At 45.2% G+C, this 20,788-nt stretch overlaps 1 protein-coding gene and 2 pseudogenes across 18 annotated transcripts in view; all 3 read left to right on the top strand.

The window, feature by feature from the left end:
• The window catches only part of CSMD2 (CUB and Sushi multiple domains 2), a 637,686-nt gene extending 619,808 nt beyond the window's left edge, over nt 1-17,878 (top strand). For 10 of the 18 annotated variants that reach the window (XM_078331131.1, XM_078331136.1, XM_078331130.1 and 7 more), the window contains 7 exons: nt 2,151-2,216; nt 6,507-6,668; nt 8,180-8,292; nt 10,378-10,465; nt 11,964-12,102; nt 12,231-12,443; nt 15,309-17,878. In XM_078331131.1, the coding sequence (XP_078187257.1) occupies nt 2,151-2,216; nt 6,507-6,668; nt 8,180-8,292; nt 10,378-10,465; nt 11,964-12,102; nt 12,231-12,390 (728 nt within the window). In that variant the 3' untranslated portion in view covers nt 12,391-12,443; nt 15,309-17,878. Of the gene's footprint in view, nt 1-2,150; nt 2,217-6,506; nt 6,669-8,179; nt 8,293-10,377; nt 10,466-11,963; nt 12,103-12,230; nt 12,444-15,287 lie in introns of those variants that run through there. The other 8 variants (XM_078331127.1, XM_078331134.1, XM_078331140.1 and 5 more) reach the window with 4 other exon arrangements.
• Nucleotides 3,731-5,423, top strand: LOC100407934 (elongation factor 1-alpha 1 pseudogene; annotated as a pseudogene).
• A 125-nt stretch (nt 17,879-18,003) lies between the features above and the next one.
• On the top strand, nt 18,004-19,897 carry LOC100415248 (proteasome subunit alpha type-3 pseudogene; annotated as a pseudogene).
• Nucleotides 19,898-20,788: the final 891 nt, after the last annotated feature.

The raw sequence follows: 20,788 nt of genomic DNA, 5'->3' as shown, positions 1-20,788 counted from the left end.
AGGATCACTTGAGCCGAGGATTTGGAGGTCACAGTGAGCTATGATTACACCACTGCACTCCAGCCTGAATAACAGGAAAAAAAGAAATTGGGAAGTATCAATCCTCCAACTTTGTTCTTCTTTTTTAAGATTGCCTATTGTTTTGCCTTTTGTTTCTATACAGATTTTAAGATTGACTTGTTAATTTCTGCAAACTAGACAGCTGGGATTTTGACAGGAATTGCATTGAATCTGTAGATCAGTTTGGGGAGTATTACCATCTGAACAGTATTAAGGTTTCCAATCCATGAACACGTGATGTCTTTCCATTTATTTAGATAATTAATTTCTTTTGATGATGTTTTATAATTTTCAGTGCCCAAGTCTTGCATTTGTTTGGTTACATTTATTCTTAAACATTTTAATCTATTATCATAGATACTTTTATTTAAAAATATAGAATGTTTTAATGCAGCTGAATTCAGCCCCTTACTGTATGATCTTGAGCAAACCCTTTCATTTCTCTGCCTCTCAACAAGTTTCTTGCTCAGTATCTTGAGCAAACCCTTTCATTTCTCTGCCTCTCAACAAGTTTCTCTTCTGTAAAATTGGGACAATAATCTCTACTTTACAGTTTCGAGAGCAGGAGTAACTGAATAAGTGCCTATCACAGTGCCTCACACATAAGATGCTTTCTCCTTCTTTGCTCCCTTCATCTTACAAAACCTAAGACAATAAAGCATTCTGTTCAGAAGTATACTTTCATTGAGTCACTGCAGAAACTTTTTCCACAGCATTCCATATACCAGGCATAAGCTAACTTCCAGAGTTGAAGGAGGTTTGCTAAAGCTATGCTGCCCTCCAGGGCAGACAGTGGGGAGTCTTCCCTTAATTCAACAAGGCAGATTTTCTATTGTTTATTTGAAAAGAAGAAAAGACATTAATATACTGACCATGACTTTCCTGTTCATAACCTCATTTATTCAGCATAGACCTATGAGGTATGTTTCAGTTTTTTCCTTATTTCAAATCAGGAGGCAGAGACTCCGAGTTACTAGTCAAGGTCACACAGTCATTAAGTGACACTGCTGGGACCTGAACCTTGGCTATCTGGCTCAGGCCCAAAGTTTTGCCTTTGCTTTGCCTGTAAGAAGCCTTAAGGTTGGTCTTAAGCTCATCATTCCAAGGGAGGAATGCACTCCTCTGCAACCCCCACCAGGGCTCATGGAGTTCACTGCTGATGGGTAGAAGTTCCTCCTTCATGTAGGCATCTGCAAGGAAAGCACAGTTGAGGACAGGACTTTTTAACCCTGTTTTCAATGAGGGCATTCGGGGAGTCTGTGCACTTGGATGAGAAAATATATACCTTTATTTTCCTTTTTACTGAAATGTAGCATCTCCTTTAATTTTGAATGTAGAGAACCACCCTTAGGAGGGCTAGCACCTGTGACTTTGTCACCAGTAGAAATTAAAGAGATTCTTATATGTATTCTAATTGCTAACAGTATCATGAAATATTGTTCACGTTCCTGACTACTTCAAGATTATGGTTATTTCTAGACTCATTGCTAGATCCCGTTATTTAATGTAGTAATAAAGAATCACGAAGGCCGGGTGCAGTGGCTCAAGCCTGTAATCCCAGCACTTTGGGAAGCCGAGACGGGTGGATCACGAGGTCGGCAGATCAAGACCATCCTGGTCAACATGGTGAAACCCCGTCTCTACTAAAAATTACAAAAAATTAGCTGGGCACGGTGGCACATGCCTGTAATCCCAGCTACTCAGGAGGCTGAGGCAGGAGAATTGCCTGAACCCAGGGGGCGGAGGTTGCGGTGAGCTGAGATCGCGCCATTGCACTCCAGCCTGGGTAACAAGAGCGAAACTCCGTCTCAAAAAAAAAGAATCACGTATACCACTATATCCTGATATCTTATCTAATATGTTAATAACTGTAACTAATTAAATAAACGTCCCTTGTAATTCTTTGTGTTTATTCTGAGAGGGATCATCAGACCATCAAAGCGGTTCACCTCCTGGTGAACTGCCTAAAAAATAAGTCCAAAGCGAGATCTCAAAGAAGCCATTGACCTAAGGTCAGACAGGTGGCCACTGTTTTTCCAACAGAGTGTAACCAGAAGCTGAACCTGTTTTCTTCCATTCTTTTTCCCCAGCAGAGGTCCGGCCCAGTGGGAGACCCATCAATACTGCCCGGGAACCACCGCTCACCCAAGCCTTGAGTATGTATGGTCCAGATCATTGGCTCAAGAAACTGGTGTTACTTTTTCACAGAGTTAGCCAGAAATACACACACGAGTTGCTAAGTGCTAGAAGAAGGGCATGAAAACTATATATAGAGCTGGATGGATTTCCCTACCCACTTCCCCAGCCCAGGCAGACTTCAGAAGAAAGTGAGCTGGAAGGAAGCAGAAACCTCACCTAGAAGAAAGAGCCAGTGCCTTCCAACTGGAAGCTCTGGAACTGTTGATTACTACAGCCTCTCCTGGCATGGGGCTGGCCAGTGTGTGGCCATACAAACACATTGACCCAGGTCATGACTAGGGAGCTTCCTAGAAATGGTTACAGTTTAAGATAGGTCTAAGGTCTTTCCAAGTATCGCATCCAGAACTGGACACAGAACTACAGATATGGCCTGACCAGTGCCAAATTCTTAGAGACTATCACATCCTTTTTTGAACCTTCTACTTTTATTTACCACATTATCATGTGCATTATACAAAAACAAGGCTAGATTTGGCATCAGAAACTCAATTGGAGTACCATTTTGGTCACTGACCAGCTGTGTCCTTGAACAAATGAGCTTTGCCTCGTAAGCTTCAATTTCCCTTTCAGTAAAATAAGATCATAATTATTGCCATAGGGAATTATTACAGAATAAATGACAATTTTAGTAGCTATCACTGATTAGGTGCTTTTACGGATACAACATCATGTAACACATAATTTACAACATGAGATCATTTAATCCCTACAATAACCCTGATAAGGTAGGTGGGATGGCCACCATTTATAGAAATACAGGCATAATCTATACAGGGAGAAAGTTAAGGCTTTTACACATGATCAAAAAACTGACACGCGACAGAGCTAAGATTAGACTCTGGGTCTGTCTGACTTCATTTGTCCGTGTTCTGATTCACCATGCTATACTGACATGTCAGTTTCTCTCTTCTCCCCTCTTCCCTTTCTCCATCTTTTAAATACCTTTTCTTTTTTTCTCTTTTCTTCTTCCTCCTTCTCTGACTCCTTTCTAGTTCCTTCTCTATGCCTTTTTAAAATATTTTAATTTTAACTGACAAATAATAAATACATATATTTATAGGGTACAATGTGATGTTATTCTATTTGTATGCATTATGGAAAAAATAAATCAAGCTAATTAACATACCCATTATCTCACCTGGGTGAGAACATTTAGAATCTACACTTTCAGCCAGGTGCAGTGGCTCAACCTGTAATCCCAGCACTTTGTGAGGCCAGGGTCGGCAGATCACCTGAGGTCAGGAGTTTGAGACCAGCCTGACCAACAGTGAAACCCCATCTCTACTAAAAATACAAAATTAGCCAGGCGTGGTGGCACATTGCCTGTAATCCCAGCTACTTGGGAGGCTGAGGCAGGAGAATTGCTTGAACCTGGGAGGCGGAGATGGCAGTGAGTCTAGATTGCATCATTGCACTCCAGCCTGGGCAACAAGGACAAAACTCTATCTTTAAAAAAAAAAATTAAGGCTTTTTTTTTTTCGCAACGGGTTTGCCGCCGGAACATAGGTGTCGTGAAAACTACCCCTAAAAGCCAAAATGGGAAAGGAAAAGACTCCTATCAACATTGTCATCATTGGACACGTAGATTTGGGCAAGTCCACCACTACTGGCCATCTAATCTACAAATGCGGTGGCATTGACAAAAGAACCATTGAAAAATTTGAAAAGGAGGCTGCTGAGATGGGAAAGGGCTCCTTCAAGTATGCCTGGGTCTTGGATAAACTGAAAACCGAGCGTGAACAAGGTATCACCATTGATATCTCCTTGTGGAAATTCAAGACCAGCAAGTACTACGTGACTATCATTGATGCCCCAGGACATAGAGACTTCATCAAAAACATGATTACAGGGACATCTCAGGCTGACTGTGCTGTCCTGATTGTCGCTGCTGGTGTTGGTGAATTCGAAGCTGATATCTCCAAGAACGGGCAAACCCGAGAGCATGCCCTCCTGGCTTACACACTAGGTGTGAAACAACTAATTGTTGGTGTTAACAAAATGGATTCCACTGAGCCACCCTACAGCCAGAAGAGATATGAGGAAATCGTTAAGGAAGTCAGCACTTACATTAAGAAAATTGGCTACAACCCCGACAAGTAGCATTTGTGCCAATTCTGGTTGGAATGGTGACAACATGCTGGAGCCAAGTGCTAACATGCCTTGGTTCAAGGATTGGAAAGTCACCCGTAAGGATGACAATGCCAGCGGGACTACACTGCTTGAGGCTCTGGACTGCATCCTACCACCAACTCATCCAACTGACAAGCCCTTGCACCGGCCTCTCCAGGATGTCTGTAAAATTGGTGGTATTGGTACTGTTCCTGTTGGTCGAGTGGAGACTGGTGTTCTCAAACCTGGTATGGTGGTCACCTTTGCTCCAGTCAACGTTACAACTGAAGTGAAATCTATTGAAATGCACCATGAAGCTTTGAGTGAAGCTCTTCCTGGGGACAATGTGGGCTTCAATGTCAAGAATGTGTCTGTCAAGGATGTTCGTCGTGGCAACGTTGCTGGTGACAGCAAGAACGACCCACCAATGGAAGCAGCTGGCTTCACTGCTCAGGTGATTATCCTGAACCATCCAGGCCAAATCAGTGCTGGCTATGCCCCTGTACTGGATTGCCACACGGCTCACATTGCATGCAAGTTTGCTGAGCTGAAGGAAAAGATTGATCGCCGTTCTGGCAAAAAGCTGGAAGATGGCCCTAAGTTCTTGAAGTCTGGTGATGCTGCCATCGTTGATATGGTTCCTGGCAAGCCCATGTGTGTTGAGAGCTTCTCGGACTACCCACCTCTCGGTCGCTTTGCTGTTTGTGATACGAGACAGACAGTTGCCATGGGTGTCATCAAAGCAGTGGACAAGAAGGCTGCTGGAGCTGGCAAGGTCACCAAGTCTGCACAGAAAGCTCAGAAGGCTAAATGAATATTATCCCTAATACCTGCCACCTCAGTCTTCATCAGTGGTGGAGGAAGAACGGTCTCAGAACTGTTTGTTTCAATTGGCCATTTAAGTTTAGTAGTAAAAGACTGGTTAATGATAACAAAGCATCGTAAAACCTTCAGGAGGAAAGGAGAATGTTTTGTGGACCACTTTGGTTTTCTTTTTTGCGTGTGACAGTTTTAAGTTATTAGTTTTTAAAATCAGTACTTTTTAATGGAAACAACTTGACCAAAAATTTGTCACAGAAATTTTGAGACCCATTAAAAAAGTTTAATGAGGGCCGGGCGCGGTGGCTCAAGCCTGTAATCCCAGCACTTTGGGAGGCCGAGGCGGGTGGATCACCAGGTCAACAGATCGAGACCATCCTGGTCAACATGGTGAAACCCCGTCTCTACTAAAAATACAAAAAATTAGCTGGGCATGGTGGCGCGTGTCTGTAATCCCAGCTACTCAGGAGGCTGAGGCAGGAGAATTGCCTGAACCCAGGAGGCGGAGGTTGTGGTGAGCCGAGATCGCGCCATTGCACTCCAGCCTGGGTAACAAGAGCGAAACTCCGTCTCAAAAAAAAAAAAAAGTTTAATGAGAAAAAAAAATTAAGAAAAGAAAGAAACACTCTTTCAGCAATTTTGAAATATATAATACATTCTTATTAACTATAGTCACCATGCTGTGCAGTAGATCACCAAAACTTATACCTCCAGTCTAATGGAAATTTTGTACCCTTTGTCCATCTCCCTGTCACCCTCCACTCTGCCCCAGCCTCTGTGACCATCATTCTACTCTCTACTCCAATGAGTTCAAGCTTTTTAGATTCATATGTAAGTGAAATCATATATTTGTCTTTGTGTGCCTGGCTATTCCACTTAATGTAATGTCCTCCAGTTCATACATGTTGCCGTGAATGAAAGAATTTCCTTCTTTTTAAAAGCTGTATAGTATTCCATAGTGTATATATAATATGGAATACACTATGGAATATATATATATATATATGTGTAATATATATATATATATTACACAAACCCTTTTCTTTGTTCATTCATTCATGGACACTTAGGTTGTTTCTTGGCCATTGTGAATGATGCTGCAGTGAACATAGGAGTGGATATTTATTTCAGTTCCCTCCACCCATCCACTCTGACACACAAAAGGAGAAGAGGCCAGAGCATTCTACCACCCTCTCCACGTGTTAGATGTTGAGAAAAGGAAACAGTTCCAGGGAGTGAGCTGGGATCAGTCATCAGGTTGCCCCAATTCTAGCACCACACACAAAGGCCCTCTCACATCTGTTTCTCAATTCCTCTAGTTCCTGGGGATGTTTTTGCCAAGAACTCCCTGTGGAAAGGGGCCTATGAATACCAGGGGAAGAAGCAGCCAGCCATGCTCAGAGTGACTGGCTTCCAAGTTGCCAACAGCAAGGTCAATGCCACCATGATTGACCACAGCGGCGTGGAGCTACACTTGGCTGGTAAGGAGTAGGCCCGTCTGTGGAAGCCAGGAGGTTGGATGGGCACACACCCTTGGCAAGAATGAGGCTAACAGCATTGCATCCTACTGTCATGCAAGGCTCAGACTTGTCTGGTGGTCAAAAAGAGGAAGTGTCTATTCATCTTTACATGATAAAGCACCATGGACTAAAAGGGAATGTTTAAATGGCAAATATTTTAATTTTAACTTTATATAGTCAAATACAATAATTTGACTATATAAAGAACTCTTATAGACAAAGAGAAAAGACTGATATCTCTAAACTGAACCAAAATTAGGGACAGAGAGTTCCCAGGAGCCAAAATACAATCAGTCAACAAAAAAAAAGAAAAAAGAGTTTTCAGCAATCATCAAAAAAAAGTAAACACAAAATATCATTTTCCACTTCCACCACCAACTTGGAGTGTTTTAAATGATAACACTTAGTGCAGGGCAGGTTCAGCCATGAAGGCCAAACTCTAAAATGGTACAGTTCTAGAAAACAGTTTGATGATTTGTATCAAGATTCTTGAAAATGACTGGACCCATTAATTACATTTCTAACAATTTTTATCATAAGAAGTCGATGTGGAGGAAGTCAAACATTTATGAATAAAGGCTGTTCCCATTACAAGGCCATTTGTAGTATGTAGAAATTTTTCCTAAAATAGAGAAATGGGTATTTTAATTATAGTATACCTACTACTGAAATGTTATGCCAGTGTTGAGGGAAATGCATTCATTATAATGTATTTAAAATATTACTCCAGTGTTTTAAAGGAAAAAATTTACATTCATAAGAAAGAAAACTGAAATTGTTTGCAGTGACATTATTACATTATTACAGTAACATGTTAACAATGGTTATTTCTTAGTGAGATCAGGAGAGATTATTTTTTCTTCATGCATCTCTGCATTTTCTAAAATTTTCCCAATTTTCAATCTTTCTATAATCAGGAAAGTTAAGTATCTTAGAAAATAAGTATTTATTGAATTGATGGATAGACAAATGAATGCATGAGTGAATGAACATCTGAATGCACAACTCCACATACAGTCATATCTATGAAATGATATGTGCACACCCCTACACAGCTACAGGATGACATTTGTTCATTTAACACATGGTAATAGACACACTCACATGCCTCTGTGTCCATGCCCTCATGAACTCTTGCAACCATTAAACTATCTATGCATTAGTGGACAGATTAAAAGACACAAAATCATATTCTCACATATGCACGTATAAATAGAATCACAATCTCAACCCAGTAATCTAATTATGAACATACATATGCATATATTGATAATTATTGCATATAATCACATTCAGCCTACACAAACCCACACTCAATACTATACTTACAACTTAAAGGTATGTGGGGAATGTTTATATCAACATCTACACATGAAAATTCCACCCAGAAACTTATACTGACGAACCCACAAATTTGAGTTTTGAAATTTTCCCAGATCTTTCATGTGTAACCCCTGAACTTTATTTCCCAGGAACTTACAAGAAAGAAGATTTTCATCTCTTACTCCAGGTGTACCAGATTACAGGGCCTGTGGAGATCTTTGTGAATAAGTTCAAAGATGATCACTGGGCTTTAGACGGCCATGTAAGTTCAGCAAATGCACCTCCTCCCTTAATTCCCAGATCACTGGCAGGGAAAAAGAGGACAAAAGGATGTGCAAATTCCTAAGATCAACCTGGAAACTTGGGAGGAGGTTTTCTGTGGGACCCTGCCTGGGAGCAGCAAGAGGGTCCTCATCTGCTAAAATAGGCAAAGGAAAATATGTTAAAAGCCAGAAGACTCAGAATCCAGAGGTTCACCACATTCGAGAGACTTGGAGTAAGGCCAGGCACAGTGGCTCATGCCTGTGTTCCCAGCACTTTGGGAGCCCGAGGCGGGTGTATCATAAGGTCAAGAGAATTTAGACCACCCTGGCCAACATGGTGAAAACCCGTCTCTACTAAACATACAAAAATTAGCTGGGCATGATGGTGTGCACCTGTACTCCCAGCTACTCTGGAGGCTGAGGCAGGAGAATCACTTGAACCCAGGATGCAGAAGTTGCAGTGAGCTGAGGTCATGCCACTGCACTCCAGCCTGGCAACAGAGCAAGACTCTGTCTCAAAAAAAAAAAAAAAGAGAGAGAGAGAGTTAGAGTAAGTTCTGTTGTTGTTTGAACAGAAAGCAAGGGGTAGAGGTCAGGGGCAGAGGAAATTCAGGCTAGTTAAAGGTATTGATGTGGAAGGTGGGAGCTGGAAGAAGGCAGTGAGTCTCACCTGACTACCTCGAACTTCTGCTCACACTTGAGGATGCAGATTGTGAGTGATTTAGCACAGCTTGAGAGACCAGGACATGGCAGAGGGATAGGGCTTTCTTACATTCACCTATGGAAAAGATATTCTATTCTAGGGCTTTCTTGAGGTGGAAGCTGTGTCTCCGATGACACTTCTCTGGCCATATCTTCCTATTTCACACATAGCGAAGTTGAGCATAGCATCCCCAACCACATCCTCACTTCTCTGTCTTGGATTGCTGGAGCTAGAAGAGAAAGGGTGGAATAAAGCAAGAGGTCATGGTAGACCAGAGTAGCAGAGAGCTAGGGAGTCACAGTGCATTCTCATGGACAGGACCAGCTGGTGGAGGACTGTGACATAGTTGACTTTGCTTTATAAACACATCAGGAGAACCAAGTGGCTTCTCCAGGGGCTGGCACGTACAGGTAGTTCCTTGGTAGGCCCAAGGATATCTATAGGTTCCCTTGGTAATCCAAGTATGGGCCAGCTTCAATCGTCATGGCCCAAAAGCTGTGCAGGAACAAGAGACTCTACAATCCAGGAGGGTCAAAGTTGGGACATGGAGCAGGCCAGGGGAAGATGGGGATGGGGCTCCAGATGGCCAAGAATAGCCAGAGCCACTGCCTAGGACGACAGCCAACCATGGAGCCTTTCGATATCCAGTGAGGTATGTTTGGGGGGACAGCTGGAGAGGGCAGACAGAGGCGGCTCCTAGCAGTGGAGCATAGATTGGGAGTAGCCAGGAGCACAGGCATCCTCACAGCATGTCCTCAGCTGCTGTGGCCCCAGACTGCACATTTGAGCATTTGCATCTGTCACATGAGCATCAGTGGCAGGAGCTATGTCCCCAGCTACACCTCCTAAAAAATTAATAGCTCTTAGAACTGTGATGAACTCTCCAGTGTACCTTAAATCTGTGAGGGACATTTTCACCAAGGTTCTGTGTGTTCCATAATGCTCCAAAAGCCAGTTTTTCATCACAGTACTAACAGCTACCAAATATCTAAGGCCTTTAAATTAAGTGTTCTGGCGTGTTTTAATTTCATTAGCTCATTTAATCCTTACAGCCACTCTATGACACAGGTACTGGTAATAGTACCTCAGTTTCTCATGTGCACTATGACACAGGTACTGTTAATAGTAGAATACTGTGCTTTGACCAGTAGAAAATAAAATCTTCCTCCTACCTCATTCATGTAGCTGGTGCCCCTGCCCCACCCCAGGCTTCCCGGTCACACCCACCCTTGCCTGGGTGTGGGCAGAGAACAAACCCTGTGTGTCGGAGCAGCAAGTCAGTGAGTGACTCAGACCTGCTGTGTAGCATGTGCTATGAGAGAGGAGTTCTAGATCCTTCCAGCAGCCTCCCACCTGCTCTCTGTGCTCTCTACCATCACAGGTCTCATCAGAGTCCTCTGGAGGCACCTTCATCTACCAAGGTTCTGTCAAGGGCCAAGGCTTTGGGCAGTTCGGCTTTCAAAGACTGGGTAACTAGCATTTGTCCCTGGGAAGTGTGGGCTCGGGTGTGTGGGAGAAACACCGTGTGTGCCGTGGTCAGGCAGAGGACTGGGGAAGTTGAGGCAGGGGTGCTTGGCCTCTTTTGGATGAGGGATGCCTTTCGAGAGTCTGACAGAAGCTATGGAATACCTCTCCAAAAGCAAACATTCATGCCTAACACACTCAACCTGTGACAAACAGTTTCCTGCTCAGACCTGGAGGGGAGAGCCCCCAGCTCCAGGGACATTGGGTCTTAGATACAGCCCCCAGCCACACCCTCCGGTCAGCCCTCGGGTGTCATCCCTGCCTCAATGAACATCATGGAGTGTCTTAGGGCTCTCAGGGTGCCTTTGCTGTGATGTCGTTTCTGCCCTAGCCCAGCCCTAGAAGTCTGGTTTTGTGGCCATTTTACAGATAAGAAAACTGAGCATCAAGATGGCCTCCCTCCCTGGTCCTTCCCTGGCCTCTTTACCTAGCATGCTTCCTGTCATCCATGTCAAACGTCCACACCTTGGAGACTGGCCCTGGCCCAGAGCCTCCCTGTGCCCACCCTGGGACTCTGGTTGGGGGAGGGGCTCTGGTTTCTCAGAAGCCGGGGACGGGGAAACAGGAAGCAGTTGTGGGTATATGAGAGCCTCTCTGAAACCTGGGCACTGATATCTCCTGTCCCCAGGGCCCCTACCCGCCAAGGCAGTTCACTGCACGTCCTCCGGCTCTGAGCTCCGGAAAGGTTCTCCGGACTGAGCCGTAGTCTGCCTCTGCCTTTCCCACCGACACTGCTCCTCCCCCGGATTTGCCCCAGCTCTGCCCTCATGAGCTGCAAGGACTAAGATGGTCTTCCACACAGCACCCTTCACCTACTTCAAGACAACCAAGCATGATGGAAAGACCTTAGAAAATCACAGCTTTTGTTCTGGCTCCATAGCAAACACCCTGTCCCCTCTCAGAGCCGCAGCCCCTCAGTTAGCGGGGTGCCTAACGGGGCCACAGTGTCTGCTTGTGTTCTTCTGAGCCCTCCCAGTGTCCATGAGGAGGGCAAGGAAGGAGGAGAGGCAGCCTTCCAGAAGGAGATGCTTCAGCTTCAACCAGAACAGTTCTGCCTTCATCTGTCTTATAATTTGGTGTCCCTGTAAGATTTCATCTGATAAAAGGCTTCTACAGCCAAAAGAACTTTAGAGACTTCTAAAGGGCTGCATCCTTGTAAGAGTTTCTGTTGAGCCATGGCTTTAGGCTCCTCCGTGGATGGTCATCTGGGAGCCATCTGAGCGGCACAAGGCAGATACATGCAGGACCCTTCCCCTGGGGACTGAGTGCACACATGGAGGCAGGCGGGTGGCCCTGGGCACATCTGCAACCCCTGCTGGGCAGGAGTGAGGAACACCTTGAGTGGCAGCCCTGCTTCCCAAGAGTTCATAGTAGGGGAGGGCAGCCGACAGGGCCTCAGACCGTGTCTCTGTGACTTGATTTTTCTGCTTTGCAACCTTACAGACCTCAGGCTGCTGGAATCAGACCCCGAGTCCATTGGCCGCCACTTTGCTTCCAACAGCAGCTCAGTGGCAGCCGCAATCCTGGTGCCTTTCATCGCCCTCATCATTGCGGGCTTCGTGCTCTATCTCTACAAGCACAGGTACCACACGGGAAGGAGGCAGGGGGCGCATCAGCCTCCCTCTCTCCCTCTAGAGCCCCACCACCAGACCCCTAAGCCTCTCTGTGTCACTCTTTTCATGCTGTGGTCACTTCCTCCCTTATCGCCAGGAGAAGACCCAAAGTTCCTTTCAATGGCTATGCTGGCCACGAGAACACCAATGTTCGGGCCACGTTTGAGAACCCAATGTACGACCGCAACATCCAGCCCACAGACATCATGGCCAGCGAGGCGGAATTCACAGTCAGCACAGTGTGCACAGCGGTATAGCCACACAGCCTGGCCGCCACCACTGCCACCGAGAGCCCCGCCTCCAGCAGCCGGTGAGCAGGGGTATGGGAGGCAGACAGGCCTTGATAGGCACAGACAGGGACCTGTGCGTGCCAGAGGCTCCACCCAACAGTCACTCATGCCACCACAGTCACACTAGTAAGAGGAGAGCTGTTCACCAAGCATCACTGTGTATCAGGCACTGAACCAGGCCCTTTATGGATCTAACATATTGAATCCCTGCACCCCCTGTGAGGTAGAGGCTACTAGGAACCCCATTACAGATGAGAAAACTGAGGTGCATAGAAATCAACTTGAGCAAGATCACACAGCTCAGAAGGTATGGGGTCAGAATCCAATCCCAGGCTGGCTCCAGAAACTGCGCTCCTCACCCCTGAGCTTGGCAGAACATTGGCGTGTATTAGTCTGTTTTTCTCCAGAGAAACAGAACCAACTGGATATATACATCCTCTGGGTCAAGGCCAAGCCCTGGAGACCCCTACAGAGAGGCATATATATGTGTGTATATTGGTATATTGTGTATATATACATGCATACACTATAAATGTAATACATATACCTATACATCTCTAAATCAAGATATATCTCCACACCTATCCATCTATATATAGATAACTACATAGAGGTGTATGTATGCATACATATGCATACGTTATATATATAGAGAACTATAAATAGATATTTTAAAAGAGAGATTCTTCTAAGGAATTGGATGACAAGGTAGAAATCTACTAGGCAGGCCAGCAGGCTAGAAATTCCAGCAGGAGCTGATGCTGTCGTCTTGAGTCCAAAGGCAGTCAGAGGCAGAATCCTTCCTCTTCAGAACACCTCAGTCTTTCTCTTAAGGCCTTCAGCTGATTGAATGAGGCCCACACACATCATGGAGATTTAAAGTCTATTGATTTCTATGTTAATCATATCTAAAAAGATACCTTCACAGCAATGTCCAGAATGTTTGACCTGTCAACTGAGCACTATTGCCTGGGCAAGTTAACTAATAACATTCCCCATCACACAGAACACAAGAGAGGGGAGAAGCCCCCGAGATATGGACAGAGGGGCAGACGCAACCACAAGTGTACACGGTTACACACACACACACACTCATGCACACACCCATCTGACAGGCCCACTGGGAGGGAACTGATGAATCTGAAAGGCACTGCCTCTTCCTCACTGTGTCCTCCCTCTATGACACCCTCACCTCTGGGACCTGGGACCCTGCAGGAGTTGCCTCAACAGGGTGGCCAAGCTGCACCCCTCTGAGAACTGTCTTCTCCCACACGGACAGGCAGGCACCCTCTCTCAGGTCCTGGGCCAAAGGGCTCTGGGGAAAAGGGTCACAGAGCCAGCCAGGTAGGGATTCCCAGTGAGGGCAGTGGAAAATCCACCAAGTGGGCCATCAGCCACACCCAGGGCTAGTGTCGCGCTCCTGCCCCACGCTCCTGCGGATGGCAGCTCATGTGGTGGATACTCCCAGCCACACACAAATGTCAGTGCACCCAGGATACAGGTTTGTATGAGGGGACCTTCGAGGGCCACCAATGGGGAGGGTGGGGACGGTTCCTGCCAAGGGGATTACAAGACCAGCAGAGGTCATTATCGCTGCCCGGCCCCTGACGTGCTTTACTCCCTTTCCACTCACACCTCCAGGAGGATTTCACAGCTTCAGCCTGAGTCCCAGATGGTGAGCAAGTCAGGGACGCAGCAGATGCAGCTCCTGAATACAAATGATTTATGAGAAGAGCTTTTCCCCATCTTTTTACATGTCCCCAAAACAAACATTTCAGTAAGGGCTCCCCCTTATTCCAGTGGGATTGTTTTGACATGCCAAAATTACTCCTCAAGTTTCATCTTTATTCCCAATCTTTACTTTTTCCTACCTTTTTCCTTCTCAGAACTCTCATCAATAGAAGGCAAAAGAGGGGGGAAAATCCCCTCTGATGTAAATTGGGGCTTGGAGGTGATCAGTGATGAATCTGATTCACTGCACAAATTATTGAACAGTGTAAGAAAGAAACAAGGATGCCCCTGACCTCCACATACTGGCTCTCGCTCCACACCTGGGCTCTGCTGGGTTCCAGGTGCTGGTGTGCGCCATGCTGTCACCTCCGGGTTGGCTGGGGTTGGTGGCTCCATGTCTGGGCAACCCTTAGAATTGGCCCCTTGCCAGCAGGCTCTGAACCCATTGCCCAGCCCACAGGTCTCCAGGAGGGCCCCTCTGATCACTTCTGCCCACAGCTGGAGCATAAAGAAAGCAAAAGGCACCCTGAACAGGCACACACACATTTCACATGAGTGACTAGATGGTAATTTTTTTTAAAACAATGCCAAGAAGAAGAGCTGAAATTAAAATGAATGCCCTCCTAGGGAAGCAACAAGGCCTGTGCAGTCAGCAGGTCAGGGGGCAGGGGAACAGGGCTGAGTGATGATGTTTGTGGACCCTTTCCTCCACTAAAAAAAGTATTAGAAATGAGATTTCAAGACTGTGTCATCACAAAAGTGAATATAAGCCAGTCTGGACTCATTAGTACAGATACATTATTATTCTACTCACTTTTATATGATTTTGAAAAAAACTAAAATTAGAACATTTTCCTGGGCTCCTAAAAGTATGGTAGCCCCCAAGCACTGAGCCTCCAGGTCTAATGACGAAGTTGGCCCTGGAAGGGAAAAGGACAGAAAAACACGTGTTCTGCTGCACGTATTTTCTGCCTACACCGCACCCCCAACCTTGGAAGATTAAACATCAAAGTGAAGATGGAGGTGATTAATCTTTTTCCCACTTATTCCTTCTTTGCTTTGCCTTTTTGCCTTTGCCTCCTCTGCTCCCCGCCCCTCCCTTCCTCCTGCCTCTTTTTCCTTTGCAAACTCAGGTGTGATCTATTTGTTCCCAGTTCCCCAGGGGGCAGGAAGTAGGCTCCCCTGAGCACAGTGCCCAGTGCCCATCTTCGTTGTCTCTCTGCCTTTGTCTGCTACTGCTGGGACTCGGGCCCTCGCCCTGCCGCCACCTACACCCGTCACCCCGGAGAGGACTCCCGCCGTGCTCTGAAAAGGAGGCAGGAAATGAAAAGGGGCTGAAGACAGAGGAAGGAAGTTTATGGATTTAAAATAGTAAAGCAACTTGTGGATGTGTGTGTGTGTGTGTATGGGCCTGAGCACACACAAACACACACACCTCTCCTTCATTCATGTCCTATGGAAGAGACCATAAAAGCTTCAAAACCAGAAGTGCACATGAAGGATGCTTCATGCCCTATTCCCCACACACAGAAAAGAGATGAAGAGGGGGCGGTATGGTCAGCTTTCAAACCAATATGCCCCCCGCCCATCTCATGTGTGAGGACATGGTGACTCGGTGACTGTAACAGCAGGACGCATCCCATGGTGTGGTCAGTGTGCAAAAACCAGCCACCTGCTGATGGACGGCCCCATCTGCACAGCAGCAGCAGCAAGGATTACCCCAGAGGCAGGAAAAAGGTCTTTGGAAATAGATTGAAAATCAGTTTCTTTATTTTTTCAAACACAATTGTATTGAGTTCTAAATCCAGTGTTTTAAAAAGTCATTTGGGTCCTGGGCAGCACTGGGAATGAAGGGAGAGCCGGGGAGGATAGGGCAGGAGTCTAGCCAGGAACCCAAAATCAAGTCTGGATGTCAACTGACAAAGAGAAGACAAGACAAGTCTGTGGTCAAGAGAGGACGCCAGGTCTGGAGGCAGCAGCGGGGGCCTTGAAAGGACAGGGCAGCAAGCCTGCCCCGGTACCCAAAAAGCAATGGCTGTCATGTGCTGGGGTTATTCTCTGTGCTTGACACTTTACCTCTAGTATTTCTAGTCTACACAGTAACACCAAAATGTAGAATTTATTATTCCCCTTTGACAGATGAGAAAATAGAAGCCTGGAAAGGTAAAGACATGTGGGGCAAGTAGTTAGGAAGTGTGGAGTCAGAATGCAAACCCATATCAGTCTGCCCCAAAGTCCACTACACCAGCTGCCAGAAACCCCGGTCTAGAAGGGGCAGCCAAGAAAGGAGGAGCTGGTGAATCTCTGCAGTAGCACTGGGGCCAGGTCTGGGAAGCCAGGCAAGACACCCCTGTGTCCTATCTGGGTTCTGCTCTCTCCACATAGGCAGTCTCAGGGGAAGGACTCAGCTCCCCAGGCCTCCTGCGGTTGATGCTGGCTCCTTGGCTACCAACAGCCGCTGACCATAGCCTGCAAAAGACCTGGCAGGTCCTGAATCAAAACAACCGGGTGGCTGAAAGTCACACTCTCTCCAGCTCCTCGCAAGTGGGTTTGATTTATTTTGACAGCTAATATTATGCTTGGGTCATTCATGAATTCCATGAGTATTGTTGGGAAATTCATGAGTTTAGGAATCTAAGTATGGCATTTAGAGCCACTTTCTCTGTCCTCGGGAAGGCCCCCAAGGGCTTAAGCCCCTGTACATGGATGACATGCTGACCTCAGAGGTTCATGTCACATATTGAAATAACAAATAGAAATATGCAGGAGCAGAGAGACCGTGACACCTGGTTCTTAAGCAAATTCTAGGTTGGAACAATTAGAACATCTGACTGATATTAAGATTGGCCAGAGTACAGTGAGAGGCGTCCATTTCCAGCAGACACAATGGAGGCTGACAGAGGCAGGAGCCCACCCATGGCCGCATCACCTCTGGGACACGGTACCCCTGGGCCTGGCGGGAGGAGGTCAGTCCAGACTCCCTCACGCTCATCTCTTTGCTTGGCTGGAAACAAGGGCAGGAAGCTCCCCTCCGGACTTCTTAAGCTCCCTTCCCCCTTCTTACGCTCCTCTCCTTTGACTGGTCCCTTCCCCCTTTTTATGTCCCTCCCAGACCACCCAGTGGATGCCTCTTCCTGCCCTCCACCCCTCCCCTGCATCTCCTTGTAAAGTCCCATGAGATGCCCGAGGAGCACCTGCTGGTGGGGCACCCAGCACTCTGCTGGGCATCACCCTCTGCACCCTGGCATTTCTCTCCACCTCCAGAGGCTTGGAAGGGAACAGGGTAGATAAGGCCCTTCACCCACCATCTATGCCATACACCCACCACCACCATCCCATAAGGGAAAAAAAAAAGTAAAACAAAAACAAAAAAAAATCTTTTGTACAGAGATATATTTTTATTATACAAAGTTTGTACAGTACCAAAAAAGAAAGAAAAAAAGGTGTAAATTTTTTTTCATTATTGTAGGTAAACGGTAGTAGAAGCCTTTTTTGTAAATGTACAAAAATGTATAAATATGGTTTTCAGAAAACATCAAGTGCTGTAAATATGTAATCTACACCCCTTCTTGGCTTGTCTGCAGTATATACATTTAATTTATCTGTCTCTGTATATGAGGCTTCCCCCTGGGGTCCTGCATTATGGTACTTTCCTGAATTTGAAAGCAATTTTAAATTTTTTGAATTCAAATAAAATATAAATTTTTGCATTGGTTTTCTTACATTTTTATGGCCTCTTTCATGACTAGGGGCAAGTGTTTGTTGGGAAAAGGGAGGAAAGACATATTTTAGCCTGAAACCCAAGGGTGGAAATGTGGGAGTCCCTTTCTTAACTGCATGGTGTTGCCACTGCTACATGTTAGAAACTCCTAGCAAAAATGGTAGTGGATACCCCACATAGAAAAGTTAACTCAAAATGGATCAAAGACCTACACAGAAGATCTACAATGATAAAATGCTTACGAGAGAACATAGGTGGACAGCTTTATGACATTAGATTTGGCAGTGATCTCCTGCATATGACATCAAAAGTATATAGGCAACAAAAGAAAAAACAAATAAATTGGACTACATCAAAATTCACAACTTCTTTATATCAAAAGATACGATCAACATGGTGAAAAGGCAAGCTATGGAATAGAAGAAAATATTTGCACATCGGATACCTCATAAGGGGCTAATATTGAGACTCTACAAAGAACTCTTATGAAAGACTTGAACAGTCATTTCTCCAAGGAAAACATACAAATGGCCAGTAAGCACATGAAAAACTGCTCAACATTACTAATCATTAGGGAGATAATCAGAGCCACAATGAGATGCCACCTCACACCTATTAGAATGGCTACTATCAAAAAATAATAATAAGTGTTGGTGAGGATGTGGAGAAATGGGAACTCTTGTGCTCCATTGGTGGGAATATAAAATGGGGCATCCACTATGGAAAACGGTATGGTGATTCCTCAAAACATCAAAAATAGAATTAACATATTCTCTAGCAGTTCCACTTCTGTGTATATATCCAAAAGAGTTGAAAGCAGAGTCACAAAAGAGATATGTTAATAGCATTTATTCACAAGTGCCAAAAAGTAGAAGGGACCCAGTGTCCATCAACAGATGAATGGATAAACAAAATGTGGTACCTATGTACAGTGAGATATTATTCACCCTTAAAAAACAGGAAACTGACCCATGCTGCAACACGGATGAACCTTGAGGATGTTATGCTAAGTGAAATAAGCCAGTCACAAAAAAATAGATACTGTGTGATTCTATTTATACAAGCTACCTAGCGTCATCAAATTCAAACAGAAAGTAGAATGGTGGTGGCCAGGGACTAGGGGGAGGAAGGGATGGGCAGTTACTGCTTAATTAGCATAGAGTTTCAGTTTTATAAGACGAAAAGTTTCTGGAGCCCTGGAAGCCCTACCCGTTCCACTACTTTTAGCACAAAGAGCTCAGTTGACACCAGGTATGACTTGTCAGCCTCTACATTCTCTCCTGATGAAAGAGTTTTTCAAGTTGAATGTGCAATGAAGGCTGTGGAAAATAGTAATACAGCCACTGGATTCAGGTGCAAAGATGGTGGTGTCTTTGAGGTAGAAAAGGGAGCCTTCCTGGACTTTATGAAGGAGGCTCCAATGAAAGACTGTTTAGTATGGATTGTCATGTTGGAATGATGGTAGCAGGTTTGTTGGTAGATGCTCCTTCTTTGGCAGATGTAGCAAGAGAAGAAGATTCCAACTTTCCATCTAGCTTTGGCTATAACATTCCATAAAAACATCTTGCAGACACAGTTGCCATGCATGTACACTCTGCCGTGATGTTAGACCTTTTGGCTGTAGCTTTACAGTAGGATCTTACAGTGTGAATGACAGGGCACGATTCTGCAAGATGTTTCATACGGTTACTGGGGCCGTACCCTTGGCAAGGCCAGACAAGCTGCAAGGACAGAAAATAGAAAAGCTTCAGGTGAAAGAAATGACCTGCCATGTTAGTGTTAAGAAGTTGCAAAAATATTTACATAGTACACAATGAAGTTAAGAATAAATCTTTTGTCAGAATTCAGCAGGGTTGGTGAGTTAACAAAGCAAGACATGAAATTATTCCAACAGCTATAAGGGAAGAAGAAGAGAAACATGCCGAGGAATCTTTGAAGGAAGAATATGAATTACATGACGACAATAGGTAACATTTACTCCAGCGTCTATTCTATTTCAAATTTCTACTGCAGTCCCAGGTAACATTTAGCCCTGTGGATTATACATACTCACTAACCAATTTTTATTAAATTTTTGTATTGTGAAAAGGGAGAAGAAAGTTCTGGAGATTGGTTGCATAAGTATGTGAATATACTTAATGTACTTAATGCCACTTAACAATGGTGAAGGTGATAAATTTTATGTTATATGTATTTTACACAGTAAATTTTATTTTTAATTTATAGTGGGGCCACATCAGCTCAGACCAAGAGCCTGAGGACACAGAAATTTCTCCCTTCAGGGTTGGAGTTTGGCCTGGACTGAGGAGCTCAGGATCTGAGAACCGCAGTCTAAGCGCAGGTAGGATTAGGCAGTAGAAACTCCACAGCAGAGAAAGGCCAAATCGAGGAGGGTCATCCAGGCAAGACGGTCATGAGAGGAGCGGTGAGGAAGAAGAGGAAAGAAGTGGCAAGAGCTAGGAGCCTATGCTTCCTTAAATGTAATATGCAGGCATGGCGCGGTGGCTCACGCCTGTAATCCCAGCACTTTGGGAGGCTGAGGCAGGTGGATCACGAGGTCAAGAGATCGAGACCATCCTGGTCAACATGGTGAAACCCTGTCTCTACTAAAACTACAAAAAAAAAATTAGCTGGGCATGGTGGCACGTGCCTGTAATCCCAGCTACTCAGGAGGCTGAGGCAGGAGAATTGCCTGAACCCAGGAGGCAGAGGTTGCGGTGAGCTGAGATCGCGCCATTGCACTCCAGCCTGGGTAACAAGAGTGAAACTCCATCTCAAAAACAAAAAAAAGTAATATGCATTTGTTAGCAATCATCATTTCAGGTGGAAAATTCATCCAGACAACCTTCAGTTTTCTGACTCCCACTACCCTTCACTTTTGCACTATACCTCGACTCCAACTGTCCCCATTGT

The sequence above is a fragment of the Callithrix jacchus genome, chromosome 7 (assembly GCF_049354715.1).
Source record: "Callithrix jacchus isolate 240 chromosome 7, calJac240_pri, whole genome shotgun sequence".
NCBI classification, from domain to species: domain Eukaryota; kingdom Metazoa; phylum Chordata; class Mammalia; order Primates; family Cebidae; genus Callithrix; species Callithrix jacchus.
Note: the sequence above shows the minus strand (reverse complement) of the source record. Positions and strands in the feature narration are given on the sequence as shown.